General features: G+C 37.2%; 1 protein-coding gene across 2 annotated transcripts in view; it reads left to right on the top strand.

Moving 5' to 3' along the window:
* Positions 1–19,957, top strand: part of KDM7A (lysine demethylase 7A) — a 63,274-nt gene extending 43,317 nt beyond the window's left edge. Inside the window, exons 11-20 of one of the 2 annotated variants that reach the window (XM_050983701.1) lie at positions 2,337–2,426; positions 3,333–3,542; positions 4,140–4,264; positions 4,767–4,924; positions 8,025–8,122; positions 12,009–12,154; positions 12,293–12,505; positions 12,845–12,926; positions 14,047–14,323; positions 14,936–19,957. In XM_050983701.1, the coding sequence (XP_050839658.1) occupies positions 2,337–2,426; positions 3,333–3,542; positions 4,140–4,264; positions 4,767–4,924; positions 8,025–8,122; positions 12,009–12,154; positions 12,293–12,505; positions 12,845–12,926; positions 14,047–14,323; positions 14,936–15,030 (1,494 nt within the window). In that variant the 3' untranslated portion in view covers positions 15,031–19,957. Of the gene's footprint in view, positions 1–2,336; positions 2,427–3,332; positions 3,543–4,139; positions 4,265–4,766; positions 4,925–8,024; positions 8,123–12,005; positions 12,155–12,292; positions 12,506–12,844; positions 12,927–14,046; positions 14,324–14,935 lie in introns of both variants that reach the window. The other variant, XM_050983697.1, reaches the window with a different exon arrangement.
* Positions 19,958–20,323: the final 366 nt, after the last annotated feature.

Genomic DNA, 20,323 nt, shown 5'->3' with positions numbered 1-20,323 from the left:
CACTGGCAGGCAGTTTGGTTCTGACTGAGGGTATTAATTCTACTTTGTTGCTGCTTGTGATATTGCCTTGCTGCAAGCCAGACTTGAACTGGCTCTTTGAGATCTCTCTGCTCTTTCTGCCCTCAAATTCTACATGCAGCACGTATGTATGATATTATGTATGATAATTGCACAATGCTGCATCCAACAGTATGAGCTCTGTGGAACTGAGCATGAGGTGCAAGTTCAGAGGTGGTTTTTATGTGTGGCATGTGCTGGGATCCAGCCTGTGTAGCATCACTGATCCCAGATGAAACTCTGCTGGACCTCTTAGTTGGTTCTCCAGTGTCTCTTGGTCTCTGCTGTTCTGGATGAAGGCTTGTTAGCAAGCAATGTTGCTGTTTTTATGGGATGTTTGGCCTAAGCTCTTAACCATGTGTGAGTCCAAGCCATCTTTGCATCTGTGGCATGGATAATAAGCAAGCCAAGTGATCAGGCTACTGAACTGAGATCAAACACAGCCTATATAAATCCTTATTTTGATTTCAAATTGGATTAGCATTCCTTTTTTCTAGATTGCTATAGTGTAGTATTGTAGCATTTCTGTACTGTCTGGTAGGTCATTGAGTATTTTGATTCATGTGGAATGTGGTACATTCTCTGCTTCTCTGTGGAAAAAAAAACAATTGCACTTGCTGCATTCTGAATGCTTATTAATGAGACCTGTGAGTATTCCTAAACCACTGGATGCACAGACACAGCCATTGTGAGGGAAGTGCAGAGCATCAGTGATTCAGCCAGTGTTGTCTGCTGTCCACCAGCTATCATATTTCATACCTTCCATCCATCCTCTCTGGCTGCTGCTCCATCCTTGAGCCAGTCCTGCTATGCAGCAGACCACGTGTGTGATAGGTTTGGAGTTGTGGGCAGGTGAGGACAGGAGGAGCTTTGTGCATGGCAGTTTGAGATGCTCATGCTGAGGATTTCAGACAGTTCCTGAAAAATGGCAAACAAGTGCTCCTCATGAGAACTCCTCTCATGAGCTTTCACATTTGTGTCATGGAGTATGTCTTTTCAACATAGGTGAATTATCTTGGAGAATTGTTTTGTGCCATTTTCTAGAGAATTTCAAACTCATCTTATTTTGAGACAGTGAAGTATGAAGGATTGAATGGTCCTAAAATGACCAATAACTTGATGGAAAAACTATACAGTTTAGTGACAGAGCTGCTGTTTTCTCCAGGGTGAATGTGTAGAGGTGTGATACATTCAAAGAATGAGCAATGGTAAATAATAGCAGCTGATTTAACCTTCCCTGTAGAATTAGGGGCACTGAAATGAATAATCATATCATGATTATATGTTGGTGTTGGATTTTTTTGGGAGTGGGAGAAAGCATTTGTTTTAATGACTGAGAGGAAGTCAGGTTCAATGAAATGCCCATACAGTATAGAATTGCTTCTAGCAATCATTTTACTGCTGAATCTCATTTTTGAAATGTGGGTAGCTGAAAGTGTTTGGGAAGTGTGTGGTAGCTGAAAGTGTTTTCCATTTAAGTAGTTGATTACAGGAATTCAAGGCAGTCATTCTAGCCTGTGTGTTAAGTGATGTTTTATCTGATTAATTCTAACTAAAATTGTTCTAAATGGACATTTAAACTACATACAAAATCTTTTTTGCTGGATCTAACTAAAGAGTATTTCAACTTTTCTTGTGTGTGTGTGTATATATGAAATCTGTCTCTGATATGGTTTCAGAGGATTAAAGAGACTGTAAACTCTTACAACTTCCTACATTTTTTATAAGGAATAGGTTTTTTTTTCTGAGATGCATTTTCCAACCTGGTAGATTTTAAATAAGCTAAGAAGGTAATTTTTAAGAATTGGATGTCAGGAAGATGTCTAAAAATCTGCATCTTGGTTACTCGTGATTATTCTTGAGATTAAATTTTTGTCAGGGTGAAATTCCCTTAGTAGTATGGTGTTTTTAAAGACATGACTAATGAATGTCAAAGTATTGCTCTATACTGACCATGGTAAAGGGAAAAAAGGTGATTACTGAGGATAAAAAAAAAAAAAGTGGTTGTCAGTATGGCTTTCTGTTACCTCTTCTTTGGAATCTTGGAGACACTGAGGAATATCTGCTGGCAACTAAAGCTTGGACTGGAAGCTACTGCATGTGTATATCAGTCCTGGCAGTTTGTGGTTATTATTACAGAAATGAATCTGGTTTTTATTTACTTTTATTTTTTCCCTTGTAGTTTTGTTTATTTCATATTATTTCTGCTTTTATCTGGGAAAAAAACAAACAAACAAACAAAAACTAAGACGTATCTTTTATTTTCCCTTTGCATGCAGCTTGTAACAGAACATGCCTTTGAAATTCCGGACAACATTAGGCCTGGGCATCTCATCAAAGAGCTCTCTAAAGTGATTCGTTCTGTAGAGGTAAGAACAGAGGCAGCCCTACCTAAGTCTTCAGAAAATAAATCTTTGAATCAGGCAACTCCATCAGAGTTATGCTTCTAGGTGATCATGTTCACCTTTTATTTATTTACCATTCATTTAATAATAGAACATCAAGAGGGAAGCTGTTTGGAATACTAAGCTATGGCTATATCAGATAAAGAAAATGGATAGTATTATTATTTATTATTCTTATTATGTATTTTTTGTTGAAATTTAGATTTTAATGGTGAAATTATTTGTAGTTTAGCATTTCTAAAATGTAGTTACTTACAACTACTAAAAAAATTATTTTTAATGTTGTTGTTGTTGAAGACTTTAATTTTTTATTTGATATTCTGTGCATATTCCATTCTCCTATCTACTTGTTAGTTCTGGTCCAGTTGTCATCTCTTTTGCTCACTCCTCTGTTTTATGGCTGTGTGTAATTTTTTTTTGGTTTGTTTTTTTTTTTTTTTGGTTTGTTTTTTTTTTTTTTTTTTTTTTTTTTTGTTTGTTTTTGTTGCTTTCCCATACCAGTGTTTTGCTCCGTTATTCTTCAGTGGTTATTGATTCGTGAAAAATTCTCACATTTCCCTGTGAAGAGAATGGGTCTGAGGGGATGTGATCTGTTGTGTGCAATACATGTCTAACCTGTGCTGCCTTCCTGAATAAAATCATGTGTTTTGGTGGCACTACTCTTGTGGAATAGCATCAAAATAAATGAAAAAAAGGTGCAGTAGAACTAAACTTTGTACATCAAATCCGAATGAAACGTGTAGTTATTTCACTAAAATGTCTAACAATTTTCCTTCCATAATTTACATTAAAATAGAGGAATAAGAAGTAGAACTTAAATATGTGGATTTATTCCTTTGAGACTCTTCTGAAAAGTGCTTTTAATTGCAGGAAGAAAACAGCAAATTAGTTAAAACTCAGGGAATTCTTGGTGTGTCTCCATCTTCACGATCTTCACATGAAACAGCTTCCCCTCACCACTCCAGGCGAAGGGTGAGGAAGCTGCGAGACCATGCTACCAAAACTCCTTCTAATCTGGACATCCTGGAACTTCACACTAGGGAGGTACTGAAAAGGCTGGAGATGTCACCCTGGGAAGAGGCAAGTACTGAGTTATGGACAAGGAAAAACAAAACCAGAGTAGTTTTCTAATCTGAAAAGAAAAGGGTTGAAAAGAAAAGGGTTTTAAGATGTGTAAGAATAGAAACTAGAACTCTTTGTCATATGAGATACAGATAGATTGCTTCAGAGTTTATGTCAAATGTAAATTGCTTTGAGCTAAGAAAGTTCTGCTTAAGGCAAGTTACTTTCCATCATTGATATTTTGCTTTACATCAGTTCTGAGATATAATATCAGGGAGCACATAACCAGTCCAGGAGTTGCTGTAGCAGTTCCAAGCCCAGCTTCTGGCTTGCTTGAGTGTATTGGTATTTCTCCAAAGGAAACATAAAAGGAGTATTATAGGCAAGTTGTATTTGTTTCAGGTGCTTCAGGAGAGTATAGATGATTCAAGGAAGGAGAAGATGCAGTCATCTCCTGAAGTTCTTTACATCCAAACATGCTTTGTCTGAGCTTTTTTCAGTTGGTTATCCAGGTGGTAATCATCCTAGTAGTGAATTTAATCTTTTATGGAGTGCAGAAAAAACAATTTAGTTCATAGGAAGAAATAATAAGCAAAATTGCTTTTACTTCCTTAGGATATCACAAGCTCAAAACTGAATGGGAGGTTTAACAAGCCCTTTCAGCCCTCTTCTACAGTACCTGAATGGAGAACAAAAGACAATGATCTTCGCCTTCTGCTGTCAAATGGAAGAATAATTAGGTATAAAGGATTGCTTGTGAACACTTTTTCCTGGACATTATGGTCTAGAGTATCCTAATTGTTAATATTTCTATTTGTAGAGCTCTTACCAGTAAGAGTCTGGTTAGGAATACTGAAGTCTGTGTCTGCTGTCCCCTAGTGGAGCCACAGTTAGGAAGTGAAGAGGAAGGGATTCTTTGCATGTTCCTTTGTTACAGCATTTCATTCACTTGCTCTGTGGGGTCTGTACTGAAGAGAATGCTTCAAAGTAGAAAAAGTTGTTTTGTATCTTTTTATAAGAGTGCTTCTCATTAAAAGTACTCTGGTGTTAAGCTTCATATTTTTATGGAAATGACAGTTGTAGAGGAAGTAAATGGGAATACCTACAATTCAGAATGAAGAGATGAGCAGAAGAGAATATTACTGTTACATTTTGGGAGTGTGTTGTAAGTAATGGAAGGAAGATGGTTGCTTCAGGTTTTTAAGAGTAAAATCTGACTTCTTTTTTTTTCCTTGCGAGAAGAGATGAGAGACGTCCATTTACAGATCGAAGTCTTTACACAGCAGACAGTGAAGATGAAGATGACAGGACAAGGTCAAAAAAGACAGCTGTGAAGGTAGAAGAGCAGCCCTCAGGATTTGAAGGAGAAGGGAATGCAGATGCCCAGAAACCACTGAACAGTAAGATTGTCTCCAAGTCCTATCAGTTGAACATTTTGATGGTCTCAATGAAGGTCTAACTACTGTTTGTAATATTTCAGTCTGACTGAGTATATAGAGGATAAAGAAATAAATCAGAGCAGTAGTATTAGAAGTTACACAAAACATTTCTTAAATATTTGTCATTTGAAGAAGCTAGCGGGATAGAGATGAAAAGTAAAACTCATCTTTTATGTTAGGGCTGTCTGGAATGCTATGGGAGAGCGTTTTTCACAGTGGAGATTTCATTGGTGTTCTGTATGAGTATTTGTTACTCTAGGTCTGCTTCATAATGTAAGAATGCTGATTGGATTTTGTTTTTAAAACCAAAATATACCTCATTGTGAAAAGCTCATCACATCATTTCACTGTAGAGAATGAAAGATCATAATACACAGCCAATTTTAAACCTGGCAATTTCATAGTTGATCATACAATTTTGTATGTTTTACTAATGAATTGCTTTATTCCATACAAGTGAAAAGACATAATTTAACATGAGTGAAATCTTACACATTTGACCTTTGTAATCTGCAAGGTTAGGAAAGAACTCAGGTTATCTGTAAAACACTTCTATTCCACTTTCCAGTGCTTTAAACCACCCTTCACTGGGAACTAATCTTTAGTGGTCTTTTGGTAGCCTTCTGCCAAGTGTTCAGCAGTGATGATCACACAGTGCATTAGTAAAGTATCAGTATTGAATGCCTGTTGCCAATGCCTGTTTTCAATAGCTCTTACCTGTGTGCAGATAGAATTAGTCCTTGACATAGCTGTTCAGCTCCCTGCTTAGTTATAAGTCACATCCATTCACAGTAGATCAGGAGGTGTCTGTTACCAAACTTAAGTCAAAAGATGATAAGACTCCTCTGGAGACTTCCACTTCTCTGAGTTTCCTGCACAACAGACCATACCATTTGACTCTGCTGTCAGCCTGAAGAAAATATTTAATTATTTTCATTAACAAGGCAAATGATAATCCCTGTGTTTCCGTGTGTCACAGAGGACAGTATTAAAAAACCTGCACATGAGGATAGTCTCTCTTGGGTGTTCTTGAACAGGGGAAACAGCTTGTTGAGTGAAGGCTTACTGTAGTGGTTTTCCACTTCCAAAATTAAACTAAGTAAATGAAACTGAATTTTGCACTTGAATCAAAGATTAAATCATACGGAGAAATGGTAACTTTTCTTCAAAATTATTGCTCTTATTTGATACAGAATGAATATGGCAGTGAGTATCCAAATGTATTAAATGTACTTAGAACTATAAGTGAATGTTGAGGTTGTTCTTCCAAAAATTGAGCACTCAGGACTAATCCTGATATTTTTAATTGAATATTGAGTGTCTTCAGACTTCTCTGAGTGTGTGTTATGTGTGATTTTTTTACCTTAACTGAGACTCTAGAGAGAGAGGGGAAGGCATTGTCTGCAGAGAATTTTGGAAGAGGAGCTACCTGTTCCTAGAACAGCTGCCAACTTTGGTTGTTCTTACTGGGATTGAGGCCAGGAGGAATGTCCACAGACAGATGCATTTAAACAGATCAAGCTCTGTCTAACTTTGTGTGTCACACCAAGATCCTGGTTTTAAATGGTGACCCAGTGTTAGCAGAGGGACAAAGATCAAGTGCTTAACTGAGCAAGATGCTTGGTGTGATTGAAGGGAAAGTGGTTTGAGATCTTTCTTAATTCACAGTGTCTTAGCCTGATCTCACAGATAATAACTACTCTCATTCACCCAATTTGGGGAATATTTCTTCTTGTCTCTGGAGGCATACAGAGCAATATAGTTCCTTGGAAAAGATAGTAGTCTAAAGAAAAGTTCTTTTGATATCTAAAATTATGTTTTCTGTATTGTTCATGCTCTTGCTTATCCTAGAATCTTATTTGCCTTTTTGAAATGAGCCAAAGGCATGAGTCTATAGTCAGAAATCCCTTGGGTTGTTTTGAGCTGCAATAATTAAAAGCATTAATTTATTGTTATATGTTGAGCATTACTTTATATAGCTTAATTTCCTATACAATGGTGTTGCTCATTTAATGTACTTGGATATTCCTCATGGCTCTTTCTAATACTCTCTTAAGTTTAGTTAGTCTTCTCTAGCTTTTGGTCCCAGCTGTTCAACTTACTCACTTTCTGATGACAAATCTCATGTTAGCTTTCTTCTGACTCTAAAAGTAATTATCACAGTGCAGAGTTTAGAAATCAATAATATCCCTTCATATATATTTGATGCCTGATTGTGATCTATACTACAGTCTTCAATAGGAGCAAACCTCAACTAGAATTGCATTGTATATACATAGTTACAGGCACACCCTTTATGCTTGCATAATTATAGTTTGGAAGAATTGTGTTCTTTTATGTGATTTCATTTAAAACTATGCTGAAAACAAACCAGCATTTCAATTTTACTGATCCTCCTTCTAGAGTTAATTTCTGATTTGTGCAGCTTTGCTTTCAACATTGTTTTGTGTGAAACTAGGAGTACTTTTAAAGCGATGTTTCTTTCTTTAGACCCTATTTTCTTGACACACAGTCATTTTTTTTTTTACCCTGTCTTGCTTTTCTCCAAAAAACTTATGCTACCTGAACTGCACATTGTCGTCTTTAATAAATTTGTATTTAATCAAAATTTTTGCCAGCAGCCTTGACCCAGGTATACATGCAGCTCATTCCTGGCCTTGAGCCCTGGAATCCAAACACTTAGCAATGTGTTTCCTGCTTGTGGTTCCTTGGGACAAATGTAGTTTTTTAAGGGAACGTGCTGGTGAAAACTGCTCTGACTCCAGCCTATACAAAAAACCAGAAACTGCCCAAGTGGCATCTCTGAAGTGGGTGCCCTTTGGGAAAGAAGAAATATAAACTGTTTTTCCCTGTCTTCATCTGCTCAATTGCTTGAGGAGTCTATTCAGCAGCAGAAAACTCTCTGTCCTCCTAAGCAAACTTGTGAACCAGATCAGTGCGTGCATTTGCCTTTGTTTACAGACTGTTAAAAACAAAATGTGTGTTTCTTGGGTTTTACTTCAAAAATAATTGTTAAATATTAACATCGTTAATGTTGTGCCTTATATTTTAATCTTTGCAGTGTTCTTTGAAAGTGTGAAATCAGAACTCAGGAATGGATCCTCAGAGTACTCTGATATTTCTGATTCAGAAGAATCTGAGCCTGATTGCACTACACAGGTACATATAAAAAAAGTCTCAGAAATTAATGAAGCAATTAAATATAATTTTGCTCACATTCTTCATATCTGTCTGGTCAAAGTTTGTGTTAAAGCAGCAATAACAAAGTATGAAGTTCTTGTTCAGATTAATATCACAAAAATGTGCTACTTCATTCTTTATTTATTCTAGTGATGAGAAAAAAATATAAGATATGCTATCTTGCCAAATTTTATCTTCTTTGTCTTTGAGGTGGGGTTGGCAGAGGATAAGCCCTGCTCTGGAACAAGCAAAGTCTAAGGAAAGTCAGATCCTAGTTGCTTTATTTATGTCTTTAATAACAAGTCTAAATTTCATAATTTAAATTATGAGTATCTACCACACAGTTTCCTTTTAGAGCACAGTTAATAGGAAACCATCTTACAGGTATTCAGTTTTGTAAATGACCTGAAGTGGCTAAATTCTTTTCAGGGATTTTAGACTGCTGGAAATAAATGGGATCCCTCCATTTAAGGGTCTAGATTGTGGTGATTTCTTCAGAATTAAAGGAAGTATGTGTCATAGCTTAAGAAGAAATGAAGTTTTTTGTGATGGTGTGGGCAAGCCAATCGGTGTTCAGATTTAATATTGGCACCTGGTTTGTCCACTGAGGGTATGGATACGCTTCTGAGAACACAGGGGTTAAAAGCTGTGATCTCCCAGAGGAACTTCCTCTTTGAGTCCCGCTTGGGACTGAGCAGACCCTCAACCCTCCCTGCCCGGCCTGAGCTGGGCGGGGGGCGGGGGGGGGGAGGAGAGCAGAGCCATGCGGCCAGAGAGAGGTAGGCCAAGCCTGAACATTGCAAGGGCTTCGGGCAGCCATCCTCCATTCCCCCACCCCGAGAGAGAGAGAGAGAGAGAGAGAGAGAGAGAGAGAGAGAGAGAGAGAGAGAGAGAGAGACAGAGCCAGCACCTGTGATAGTGGGCCGGTGTGAAAGAGAAGGGGGGGGTGCCCAGCAGGGCAGCCAAGCGTGGGAGTTCATGAAGCAAACCGGCAGAGCCTGGGACTTTTAACCCTTCTGGGGAAGATAGAAACCTTGCAAATGCTGATTCCTCCTGAAGTTGATGAGATTGAGAAGATGTTGAGAAGAATCCTAGGTAAGAAGAGATGATGGAGTGGCCTTTAGCTAGACTTTGCTTGTATAGCCACAGCAGAACCCCTTGTGTTCCTGTGACACAGAGACTGCATTCTAAGGAGAGGCAATGGCTCAGAGCCAGGAGAGTGCAGTGATGTAAAGGTGTGTGAACAGAGACGACGAGTGAGGAAAGTGGTGGTGGTGCCCTCCGTCTTCGAAGAAGAAGAAGAAGAGGAAAATGATCTCTGTTCAAGAGACCCCTCGGCCCCAGGGGGTGAAATTTAGGGGGGACAGGTGTCCCAAAAAGAGAGAGACTGTGCTCTTTTTAGAACTGGATGAAGTATCCTTAAAAAGAAAAACCCTAAAAGCAGCTCTAGTCCATGTGCAGTGGTAAGAGCACTGGACATAGAAAGAAGAAGTCACGATGGCAAAATGTTCTCCGGGTGGTGCCACATGTGGCATAGAAACACGAGAAGTTTCGACTGTTTCCTGGAGAAGTCTGTAGTGCAAGAGAGACTTCTCTCTTCTCGAGGAATTGAGAACTGATTATCTAAAGGGTAGATTTAGTGGTAATGGAATTAGAAATCTAGGTGGGGGGAGGAAGAAGAAATTTAGAAAGTTTTCATCTTGAGTTCTATGTGTTTTGTGTGTTTTCCTTAGTGTTTTCCTTTGTAGTTTTAAGTTAATAAAGTTTTTTTTTCCTTTCAACCTCAAGTTAGAGCCTGCTCTGCTCTGTCTCTGATCACATCTCACAGTAGGTGCCAGGGAAGGAGGTGATCTCGTGGGAGCACTGGCATTGCGCCAGGCTCAAACGATGACAGTATGAATGCACACATCTGTATAGATATTTACAAACATATTTTTAATGCAACTTATAGAATTTAGAGATGCGTGTATGTGTCTATAAATACTTTGTTTGCTTGTTTGTTTGCAAATTGGGTTTGTACTCAGTAATTTAAATTTTTATTGGTTATCAGTATGGTGAAGTGATTACCTGACATTTTTGTTTCATGCTTCTGGAAGGCTAATGCCTTGGTCTTTCATTCATATGACTTTTCAAGAAGTCTTCATATGCCTTCTTTTTCCATGGTGGTCAAGATTTCTTTTTTGATGCTTGCTGTCTTTCATCATTACCTAATCTAAATGTTGGAGTAAGTGATAGGTACCTTCATGGTGTGGTTTCTTATGGTTTCCTAAACTGCATTGCCAGCAGCTTTGGCTTAGGTTTCCTTTTCTAAGACACAGAATCAGTGGTTACTCAGAAGTGATATATTCCATCTTTGCAGGAGAATATAGCCAGTTTTGTGTGACTTTGTAACTGAATTAATGTTTTATATTTATGCTATACTTACTCTCTTAGTTTTTTCCATATTCTCCTGCTTTTTAATTTTAGGAAGCTGCTCATGTAAATGAAACTATTGTATAAAAATACTTCTTGGTGGTAAATTGCACTTCATTCATTCCAGTTCTGTTTTTGATGGTGGGGATAATGGTGTCAGTCTTTAAGGATTATGAATGTTCTGATCTTCTGTTTTCAAAACCTCTGTTGAGTGTCACATATATTCCTTGGCTTGAGAAAAAAAAAAGTGATGTTCTCTGTACTTGTTGAAAATAGATTAGTCTGAATTACCAAGACGGAACATATGTACTGTAGCCCTTGCTTCCTGTAAAGGCATATTGAGTCACATATGGTTGCTCCACCTTTGAGAAGCTCCTGCCCATACAAGCTGTAATCTCAGCAGGAGCTGAAAAGCTCTTTCATTCATGAAATGAGGCTGTGCCTCTGTTAGAGAGGCAACAGCTGTTGTGTCTCTGTTCCTGCTGTCCTCTGGATTTACCTGGGAGCATCTGTCATTCATCAGAGATGGTGCTGTTGAAAGTTATATTTTGTGAGAGCGGGAGCCAGAAGCAGTTTTGTAGGGCAGAATATGTCCTGTTATATATAATAGGCATCAATTCTGTCTGCTGCTTGGAACCATACTTCTGTATTTTTTCCCTGTACTTTGAATATTGAGGATAAGAATAATTAATGCACTCATTAAAGAGAATGCAGTGATTTGTGTATGGTGTCATATGTGAGGTGCTTTGTGAAAAATGGATTTTGGAGATGCGTTCTGTATTGTGGAACATGTGCTTATCAGTATTCCAGAATTTGAATGTGTAGCATTTCAGCTGCTGTATTCAGATTACTGCATTCTGGATACTGTAAGTATAAAAACAATTGGACCTTGACGCTTTTGAATTCTTCATTTAGCTTAAATTAAGGTAGTGATGCCTTGTGAAGGCTGACCTAGAACAGAGGCTAGATAGAGCTAAAGGAATAAAGTAGATATTATTAAAAGGCCTTAATAGATCCACCTTGGGCAGCACAAGAGCCCAGCCAGGACTACACCCAAGATGAACCCAAAAATGGTCACAAGATGGTCAACTGGTCACGGGCTCTCACACTTTGATAAGTTCTGGTCCATTTGAATATTGGAGTTAATTGTTCAATTATAGCTTTGTCTTAGGAAGTGCCATCCTTCTTGTTTTTCTCTCTTCAGTCCACATTGTTCATGTTCTTAGACCTGGAATTTGGATCATTTGTCCTTGGTCCCAAACTAGGAAAGGAATTGTTTTGTCTCTCTACTCTGTGAAGAGAGCTTACCAGCCCTTAATATGAAGCTCAGAACTACACACTAAAGCAGTACAGAATCTGAAAAATACAAAAGCTAAAACGTAAGGCATCAGTAGAGTCTCCGCTTAGGAGGTCTGGTGACCATTCTGTATACTTTTTCCTCTTGTTTCAGCAGAAGGATTCCTCCACAGAGGAGTCAGAAAGCTCAGGTGATGAAGAGAAGCAGGAAGTAACATCAAATTTCAAAGAAGAATCTAAGGTCACAAGAGACCTTTGTCAAAATACCCAGAAGCCATCCAGAAATGAAACTCCCAGTAAAAAGTAAGCACATTGTGGGCATTTTTAATGAACTGTTAGATCTTTTAGCATGTATTTATGGTTCTACTTTATAGCAATGTAAAAATCAGTCGTTCAAAGGGTTCTGTTTTGAACTGTTCACTACTCCCTTGATTTTCCTAGGGAATGTCCTACCTCGACAAGTACAGAAGAAGAAGCTATTCAGGGCATGCTTTCTATGGCAGGATTGCACTATACTACATGTTTACCAGGTCATACTCAAAGCACAGACTGCACAAGTAAAAGAACCTCTCTTCAGGAACACAGAAGCTACCCCAGGAGTCGGCATAAAGACAGACAGCCATCTCAGAGCCACAAAACCATGGAATGTGGTAGGTATCTCAATAAGGAACTGCTGCTCCCTGCTTTTGGCGCAGTGCTCAGAATAGTCACTTAAAGTTACATTTTTAGATTTGTAGTTATTAGATTAGTAGCTTTTAAATCAATCAGGCTGACATTTAAAAAGGTGTATTCTGTGATTTTGCTTTGTTGTTGTTTTTTTTCTATAATAAGTAAATATTACTTCTGAAAACTACAGCAAACTTAGCTTGTCACCAGAAAACCCCTTCTAAATATTTCCATCTAAAAGTTGTGTGGCATACTTACAAGAATGGGAAAGTTGTGGCTAGATTGAAAGTATTAAAATTTAAACTTGTTGAACTTCTCTTTAGGTAGGTCTGTGAAGGACGAGGAAGGAGACCTGGGAACTTCAGCATGGACTAGACACCTGAATGATGCTTCGAGGATTACCCCTCAGGTAAAGCAATACTTAAAACATAGAGAACACATTTTTACAGGAGAAGAGACCATGAAATTGTAAGTACAGAAGGCATGGTGGGCTGGTCTCTAAACACTGTGTATCTGATTGATACTTCTGGTTCTGGTAACTGGTTATTTTTGTCATGGATTTTTTTCACTGTTGTTGTTTTGGGTTTTTTCTTTCAAATTCTTTCTCTCATAGTGCCTAATATTAAGGTGCTCAGGGCAAGATCTTGAAAAATAAAAAATACTGCATTAAAAATGTGTGAATTTATAATAATTCTAACTGGGGAAGCACTTTATTTATTCATTATTATTCCTAACCAGAACATCAGAACCAGTGGAACATGTTGATAGTATGTATAGTAAAAATACTTGCTTAGGAACTTGGTACTGCTAAACTGATAGCTTTCAACAGCTAGCAGGTAGGAATATTTTTGTTTTCTGATGTCCAAATGGAATCCAGCAAGGAATGAAAGGTTATGTGCCTTACACTCTGACACTCGGAGCTTTTCTACACTGTGAACTTTTTTAGTATTTCTGACCTTGTCTGTATTAGAAGTATTAGAATAATTAATTAACTAGAACAACTGAAGTTACAAAATTACAGCTGTTAAATAGCACTGTTTTTAACTGTGTTCTTTGTGGTGTTTGCTTTGTAAGAATATTTGCTGCATGGTACCCCTTTGCAGTTTGTAATTCCCAATTTAGTACTTATTCTTTCATCAGCTGAGTATTGAAAACAAATTACCTGTCAGAGTAGTCAGTGATTATGGCATGGCATGTTATAGTGGCTGGTTTAATCAAGAACCAGTTGCATTTGTTGTGCTCACTGCAAACTGAAAACAAGAAGTAGAGGAATTGAGTGCATTAGTATGTGTACCTAAACTGTAGCACTGCCCTTAGGTGCTTATGGAAAAGCTTGCACAGAGACTATGTTGCATGTTATCTTTAAGAGGTATCTATTCTAAAAGAAACGATGGACTGATAAAATGGCCAGATACTGGTGAAACTGAAATACCTGTTTCAAATACACAGTAGTATAAATGGGAAAACTGGAGTGAACCTGTATCTAGAAGCACTAACTTGTACATCTTTTCTTCTCATTTCCATACTAGGATGCAAATAAAACTCAAAAATATATCAAGAAGGAGGGTGCATCGGAAGCCAGTCTTAAGGTTCAGGAAAACAGAAGCATAGTCCACAGCAACAGCTTGAGTTTTCAGCATGGCAAATACACACGAGACTCCAGCCTGATGCAAGCAGAATGTCAGCTGAGTGATGGCAGCCTTAGCCCTGACAGGCCCTATGGTGAAACGTCCTTGTCTGTACCGCTGCACCCAACGAAGAGGCCAGCATCAAACCCACCCCCCATCAGCAACCAGGCAACAAAAGGTAATGCTCATGTCCAGCCCCTTGCCAAAGCAGGCTGGGGGAGGGAAGTAAAAGACTTGATGCAGAAATTGAGCAAAGGGCAGGATTAAACCTTGAGGGAAAATAACAAGTGAGCATGCTGTGGGTGCTCAGATTTTGGCACAGAATATGGGGAGGTGGAATTAAGAGAGATCTAACTGGCCTGAATCAGATTAATTTATTGAAATGAAAGTTTAGAAACTCTTAACACTTCAGAAATAGTCTGATGAGCATACTGTGTAGGTTTTAGTTTCTGGTTTATATTCTGTAATTTGCTCAAGATTAACTTGAGTAAAATTCAGGAAGCTCAGTTTAAGTTCTCCCCTACTACCCCCACTGTGCTTCCTAGACTGGAAATCTGGAAATGTTTGTAAATAATACACTAATTTTATTTATGATAATTCTAGCCAGATTCAGGGAAAACAGTTCCTGGGGGTGTTCTTTTTAACTATTCTGGTTCCCTGATTGTTTTTCAAATTGATTCTTGTGAAAATTTTGCTTCTTTCAGCTTGAAAGCTGGGTTTCACCATTGTTGTACAATGATTAAAATTCATCCTGAAATTCTTGACTGAAGTCCTTGCTTGGGTTTTTCAGGCAAACGTCCAAAGAAAGGAATGGCAACTGCTAAACAGCGCCTTGGGAAGATCCTGAAGCTGAACCGGAATGGCCATGCACGCTTCTTTGTTTGATGTAGCTGCTACTTGTACTACTGCTGTCTTTCCTACACAGACCAGTATTGAGGGCAACAGAGCCTGGAGCTGCTGTTAATCCTCTGCTTGAAGCAGACTTGCATGTACCATAGAAAACACTGCCTGATGAACAAAAGAAAGAAAGAAAAAGAAAAAAAAAAAAGGAAAAAAAGAAAAACCCACACAAAAAAAAACCCAACCCAATGCTGCATTTTCACTGTGCCACACCTGCTCAGCAATAACCATATGGGAACGGGGAAATCTTCAGAGAGACACGGACTGTGAGAAATAGTCTCTCATCAGGGCTTGAATATCATTTGTTGCTGGTAGTTTCTGACCTAAATTAATGAGGGGAAGATGATGAAGGTGGTTTATCAATAATTTATTTCTGATAGATTTTTCACAACTTTAAAATTCATTTAAGAAACTATTTATTTGGAAGACTTTTTCTGGGGGGGTTATTAATTTAGATTTAATAATGTGAAAGTTTTAAATTGTTTTGATAATGTGTGTTTGGTGCAGTGGAGAGCCACATTAATTGTGATTAGTCTGGACTCCTAAATTTGATATTCAGGTTATAGTCTTAAATAGGGTGAGATGCATTATTAATTATTTTTTAAATTAAGGCATAAGGAATCTTATTATTTTTTCCTGCTTTTTGTAAGCTATTGGCTGGGCTTCTGTTGACTTGCAAGTTGCATATTCTCTGCCAGCTTGATTATTTTTTGACCTGTCCTTTTTAATATCAGATTTATTTATTTAATGGACTAGAAGAGACTCCTAAAGACAGAAGAATTTTCTTATGTTGGTCCAGTAGCTAACTTGTTTTAAACTGCACCTCTTTCCTCCAAATCTGAGTTCTTATTTTCCTCCTGATGATCTGTCTGTGATGATTTTCTTGTGTAAAAAGACTCCTTGAAATTGTATTTGTACTAGTTATTTAAGAGTTGGTACAAAGGAGGAAGACCCAGTATATTTTTTGGAGGAACGGGGACATCAGTTAAGATAAATGTTTCTTCAGATCAGTTGCTCTAAAATAGATACACAGTGCAGTTAAAAGATTTGGCATTTTACTTAATGTAGCATGGAAGAAGCATTAAAGTGTTGTTATTGTACATTAAACACATTTTACTAAGGAGTCATGAAAGCAGGAGAATGTGTGCTGCTTTCAAACCTGGGCAAGACAGCAAATTAAAAGTCTTAACTGGTCCGTATATATAAACATTTAAGTAGCTTACTGGTATCAGAATGATCATTTGTGTCAGGCTTCATACACAGCTGATAGCAAATGCCAATTCTGAATTATTGTAAATAATTTTGATTTAAAATTTGTATTTTTCTGTAATATAAAATTAAATATTTAACTTTTGAGGGTCGGGGATGAAGGCAGAAAGGGGAATACTTTTACTTGATTCTGGAAAAAGGGCATTTTGCAGGGTCCAGCCAAAATGTAAATGTCAGTATGCTAATGACAACAATATTGTTGGTTGGGGTTTGTGTTTTTTGGTTTTTTTTTGGATTGGTAAGAGTAAAAATACTCCTGCATAGCTGTCCAAGTCATCAAATTGATTTTAATTTTCCACACCAATTTTTTCCTTCCTCCATATCCTATACTGGAATAATTTTCTCTTGTGGTTTAATAACAAAGTCAGTTTTATTTTCCAGAATATTTGTGCAGAGTTATTTTTATTTAGGCTAGACTATGAATGTGTTTAGAAATTTGTGGAAATAGTTCTAATGTCAGGTGTTCTTTATTGCTGCAGGGTCAGAACCAGTTAGTACTATGTTATCCTGTTTCTAAATGGAGAAACATCAAAATGTAGTGCCACTGCAAAAAAAAGTCAGGTAGCTTTCATAGCTTTACTTTGTCTAAAGCTTGGAAATTAAAGTTTAGGAGTGTTTTTGTAGCCCTACTTTTACATTATGATAACTTAACGTCTGTGTCTTGTATGGGTGAATTTTTCAACTTTTTTGTTTGCTAATTAATGTTTCCCAAAACAAGTTTTTAGTCTTTTAATTTTTTTAAATTTAACACAAGTTATGGATTTTTAGAATATTGGGAATGGAGGTAGTCAAGGATTTCTAAAAAGCAGAAGATAAGCTAAGAAGTATTCTTCAGGTGCTGAAAATGACTATAAGGACTTGCTGTTCTCAGGTGCTATGTTTTCTAGATGGAAATAGTTAAAAGAGAATATTTTAACTATCTTCTAATATGTTCTCACCAAAGTAAGTAAAAGAAATAAACTATGTTGTCAATATTAGTTAAAATTATATACCCATATAAATTTTCTCTTCATTTGAACTTGAGCAAATGGTTTAATGTCTGCCAGGCTTTGGAAACTGTTTCAGCTTTAGCATATTGAACCAAACTGTTTCCTTCCTGCTGGCTGTGCAATTTCTAATGATAGAAAATTCCAGTTTAGGGCAGCAGTCAGATTCAGAGCAGAATAAAGAATGAGTTCTCTCTCCTTAAAGACAGATTTTTGTCTAAAGTAAAAGTATGCCAGAATAGAATCTGGAGCAAGGAATTTTCAAATACAGAGCATGCTTTCTTGTACATGTGATTGGTTTATACAAAGTCTCTTTTCTGACCATCCACGCTATTTATCTGTATCTTATAGTTGAAATATAGATATGGCTGGACCCATATATATTATTTCTTCTTGGTTTTATCCTTTCTATTGCTCTAATTTTTACCTTTTTTTTTTCCTGAGTGGCTCTCCACTGTCATGAATTTATGTAATAGTCTCTTCACAGGCTGTCAACAGGCAGAGGTTCATTCCCATTTTCTTCAAATATCCATGCTTCCAGCAGAAGTTAAATCTGGTGTTCCAACTCAGAACAAGTAATTCAAAAGAAATTGCCATGTTGAGCAGTATTAAAAAAAAAAAAAAAAAGAAAAACAGCAAACAATTAAAAAGAAATCTCCTGGTAGCTTATGAAGAGGATGTGGTGACCTCACTTGTTTTGTGTACTTGTATGTAGAGATATATTTATTGCATTCTAGCTGAAATCACTTCTGCACCAGTCTTTCTGTAGATGGACTGAACCTTGTGTTGTTGTAGTGGAGAGAAAAAGCCCAATTTTTTTCCTTGCTGTCTCACTTGGGGTGGAAGAGGGAGGGAGTAGGGAACACTGGCTGGACAACAGCAAATGACACCTGGTATGGTAACTTTTTTCAAGGGTAATATTTTTTGAAAAGTCAGAGAACTTGCGTTTGTCGTAAAACTCAATTTAATTTTTTTAAAATTTTTTTTGGTACGCAGAACAATAGGAAATGAAATATTGTAGGGGTTTCCCCAGTCTCTTAAGTTCTCATGTTCCTACAATTGCAAAAAAAGAAACAAATATGAAAATGGAAAGACCACCTAGAAGCTATATCAAAGATTCTTCCAGCAACTTTCCCTTTTCTTTTCCTTTTATACTTGCTAATAAACCCTGGCTACAGGGTAGCCTTTGTTGACCTCTGAGGTAGATTACCTATGCAACCTATAACACTCTACATAAGTTCATTCTTAATGAGAATTTTGGAAGGGTTAGATGTTGAGAGTTAAAGTTGTTGTTTTCTGATCACATGGGAGGGTTTGGGGTTTTGATTTTTTTTTTTTTTTTATATTTTTGGTGGTTGAAGTGCTTGTGTTACCTTTGGTAGAGATGTATGAGAGCACAGTGTCATGACCACAATTTAGACACTTTGTTTTTGCTCTAAGGCATAAGCTACCTTCACTCATGAGACCCTAAAGTTGCAAGTGTTGAAAATTTTTGCAGGATTTCAAAGCCAGAGCTGGTGGGAATCTTGCCTACCCCTTTTTTGGTAGCTGTGGAGACTAAGCAGAACTAGAATGGCCCAGTGGCTAGACCCTCTTTAGGCTCCACATGCCCACCTGTCCCTTCACACTCCCACCACAACCCCCAAGCCTTGTGTCTTTCCAGAGTGTCATTCACATCACACTTCCAGACCATTAAAAGCTGTTTGTAGTTCTGGGACTGAGGGAGCCCAGCACTACTCTTTGACAGAAGAAATACAAATGGAACCAAGGGCCTTACTGTTTATTGTTAAACAAGATGAAAAGCTGCAACATCCAGTTTTCCAAAAAATAAACCCAACAAAAAACCACCGTGGTAACCCTCTTTGTGGGAGAGTATGAATGATAAGTCATGCAGTGGATGGGAAATGAAAGTAGCACTGATAAGGAGATGCATGTTCTTCATAGGCTGCATTTCTGTTTGGAAAAAAAAGGACTTTTTCGACTTTTAATATAAATTAAGCCATAAGAGTTTCATGCTGTGGGAAGGGAATGAAAGGGATCACTTTAAGAGATTATATTGATATGTATTGTCACTTCTGCTGGGAAATGTCTATTGCTGCCAATGCTTTAGTGAATCTTTTTTTTTTAAAAAAAAAAACAAACATGGGATTTGAAAAAAAAAACCAAACAAAAAACGGGGCTAGTTCTTGGCTATATTTACTAGTTTTGTAGTAATGTTTTGCTGGCCCATTTGTCTTTTCCTCCTTTTTCTACTCTCATAGTCTAATTTCTATCTTTCCTTCTTAATGTTTCTGAAAATGTTAGCTTGTCTGCTCAGTAGGGGTCGGTGTGTGTGTGTGTCTTCCTTTTTACAGAAACGCACTACTGTGTTAAGTATTTGGCTGGGAAATGGGATGCTGCAGCTTTAAGAGCATTTTTTTCAATTCATAACAGTATTTCCCATCCTCTTTTGCCTGCAGGCAGGGAAAGTGTATGTACAGTATTTATTTTGTTTTGATTTTACTTTAAATTTGTAAGTTTCTATAAGTAGTTCACATTGATTATTCTAGGGGAGGACAAGTGGCTTTGTTTAAATTTGTATTTGATATTCATAGTTTCCACTTTCTGTACTTAAAAATACTGAAATTAAAAAATTGTATGCTTATGTTTTGATTTTAGCACTGGAAAGTGTTTAATTTCTTCAGACTTCTGCTCATTTACTTCAGTGTAAATACAGTAAAATGTACAGAGTATCTTCAGGAGAAAAAATGCTTTTCTAGGTCCAATCTCTGTGCCCTTTGCTTGTTACATTTTAAAGAAGAAATTTTGTGGAGAAATGTGAGGGAATATTCTCATACCATTTATTTTTTAAATTTTTTCAAGGTGCAAATTTCATTTCAATCCAAGTTTATTATATGGTGACTAAATGCATTTTGTGAAGATGGTCTATATTCTTTTTGAATCCTAATATAAAAAGAGGTGGAAATGTTTGTGATTCATCATATTATCAGATCTACATTTGTAAGAAGGTTGTCAAATGGTAT

This window comes from Serinus canaria, chromosome 1A, assembly GCF_022539315.1.
Source record: "Serinus canaria isolate serCan28SL12 chromosome 1A, serCan2020, whole genome shotgun sequence".
Classification (NCBI taxonomy): Eukaryota; Metazoa; Chordata; class Aves; order Passeriformes; family Fringillidae; genus Serinus; species Serinus canaria.
The sequence above is the reverse complement of the archived record's forward strand: the minus strand, read 5'-3'. Positions and strand labels throughout refer to the sequence as shown.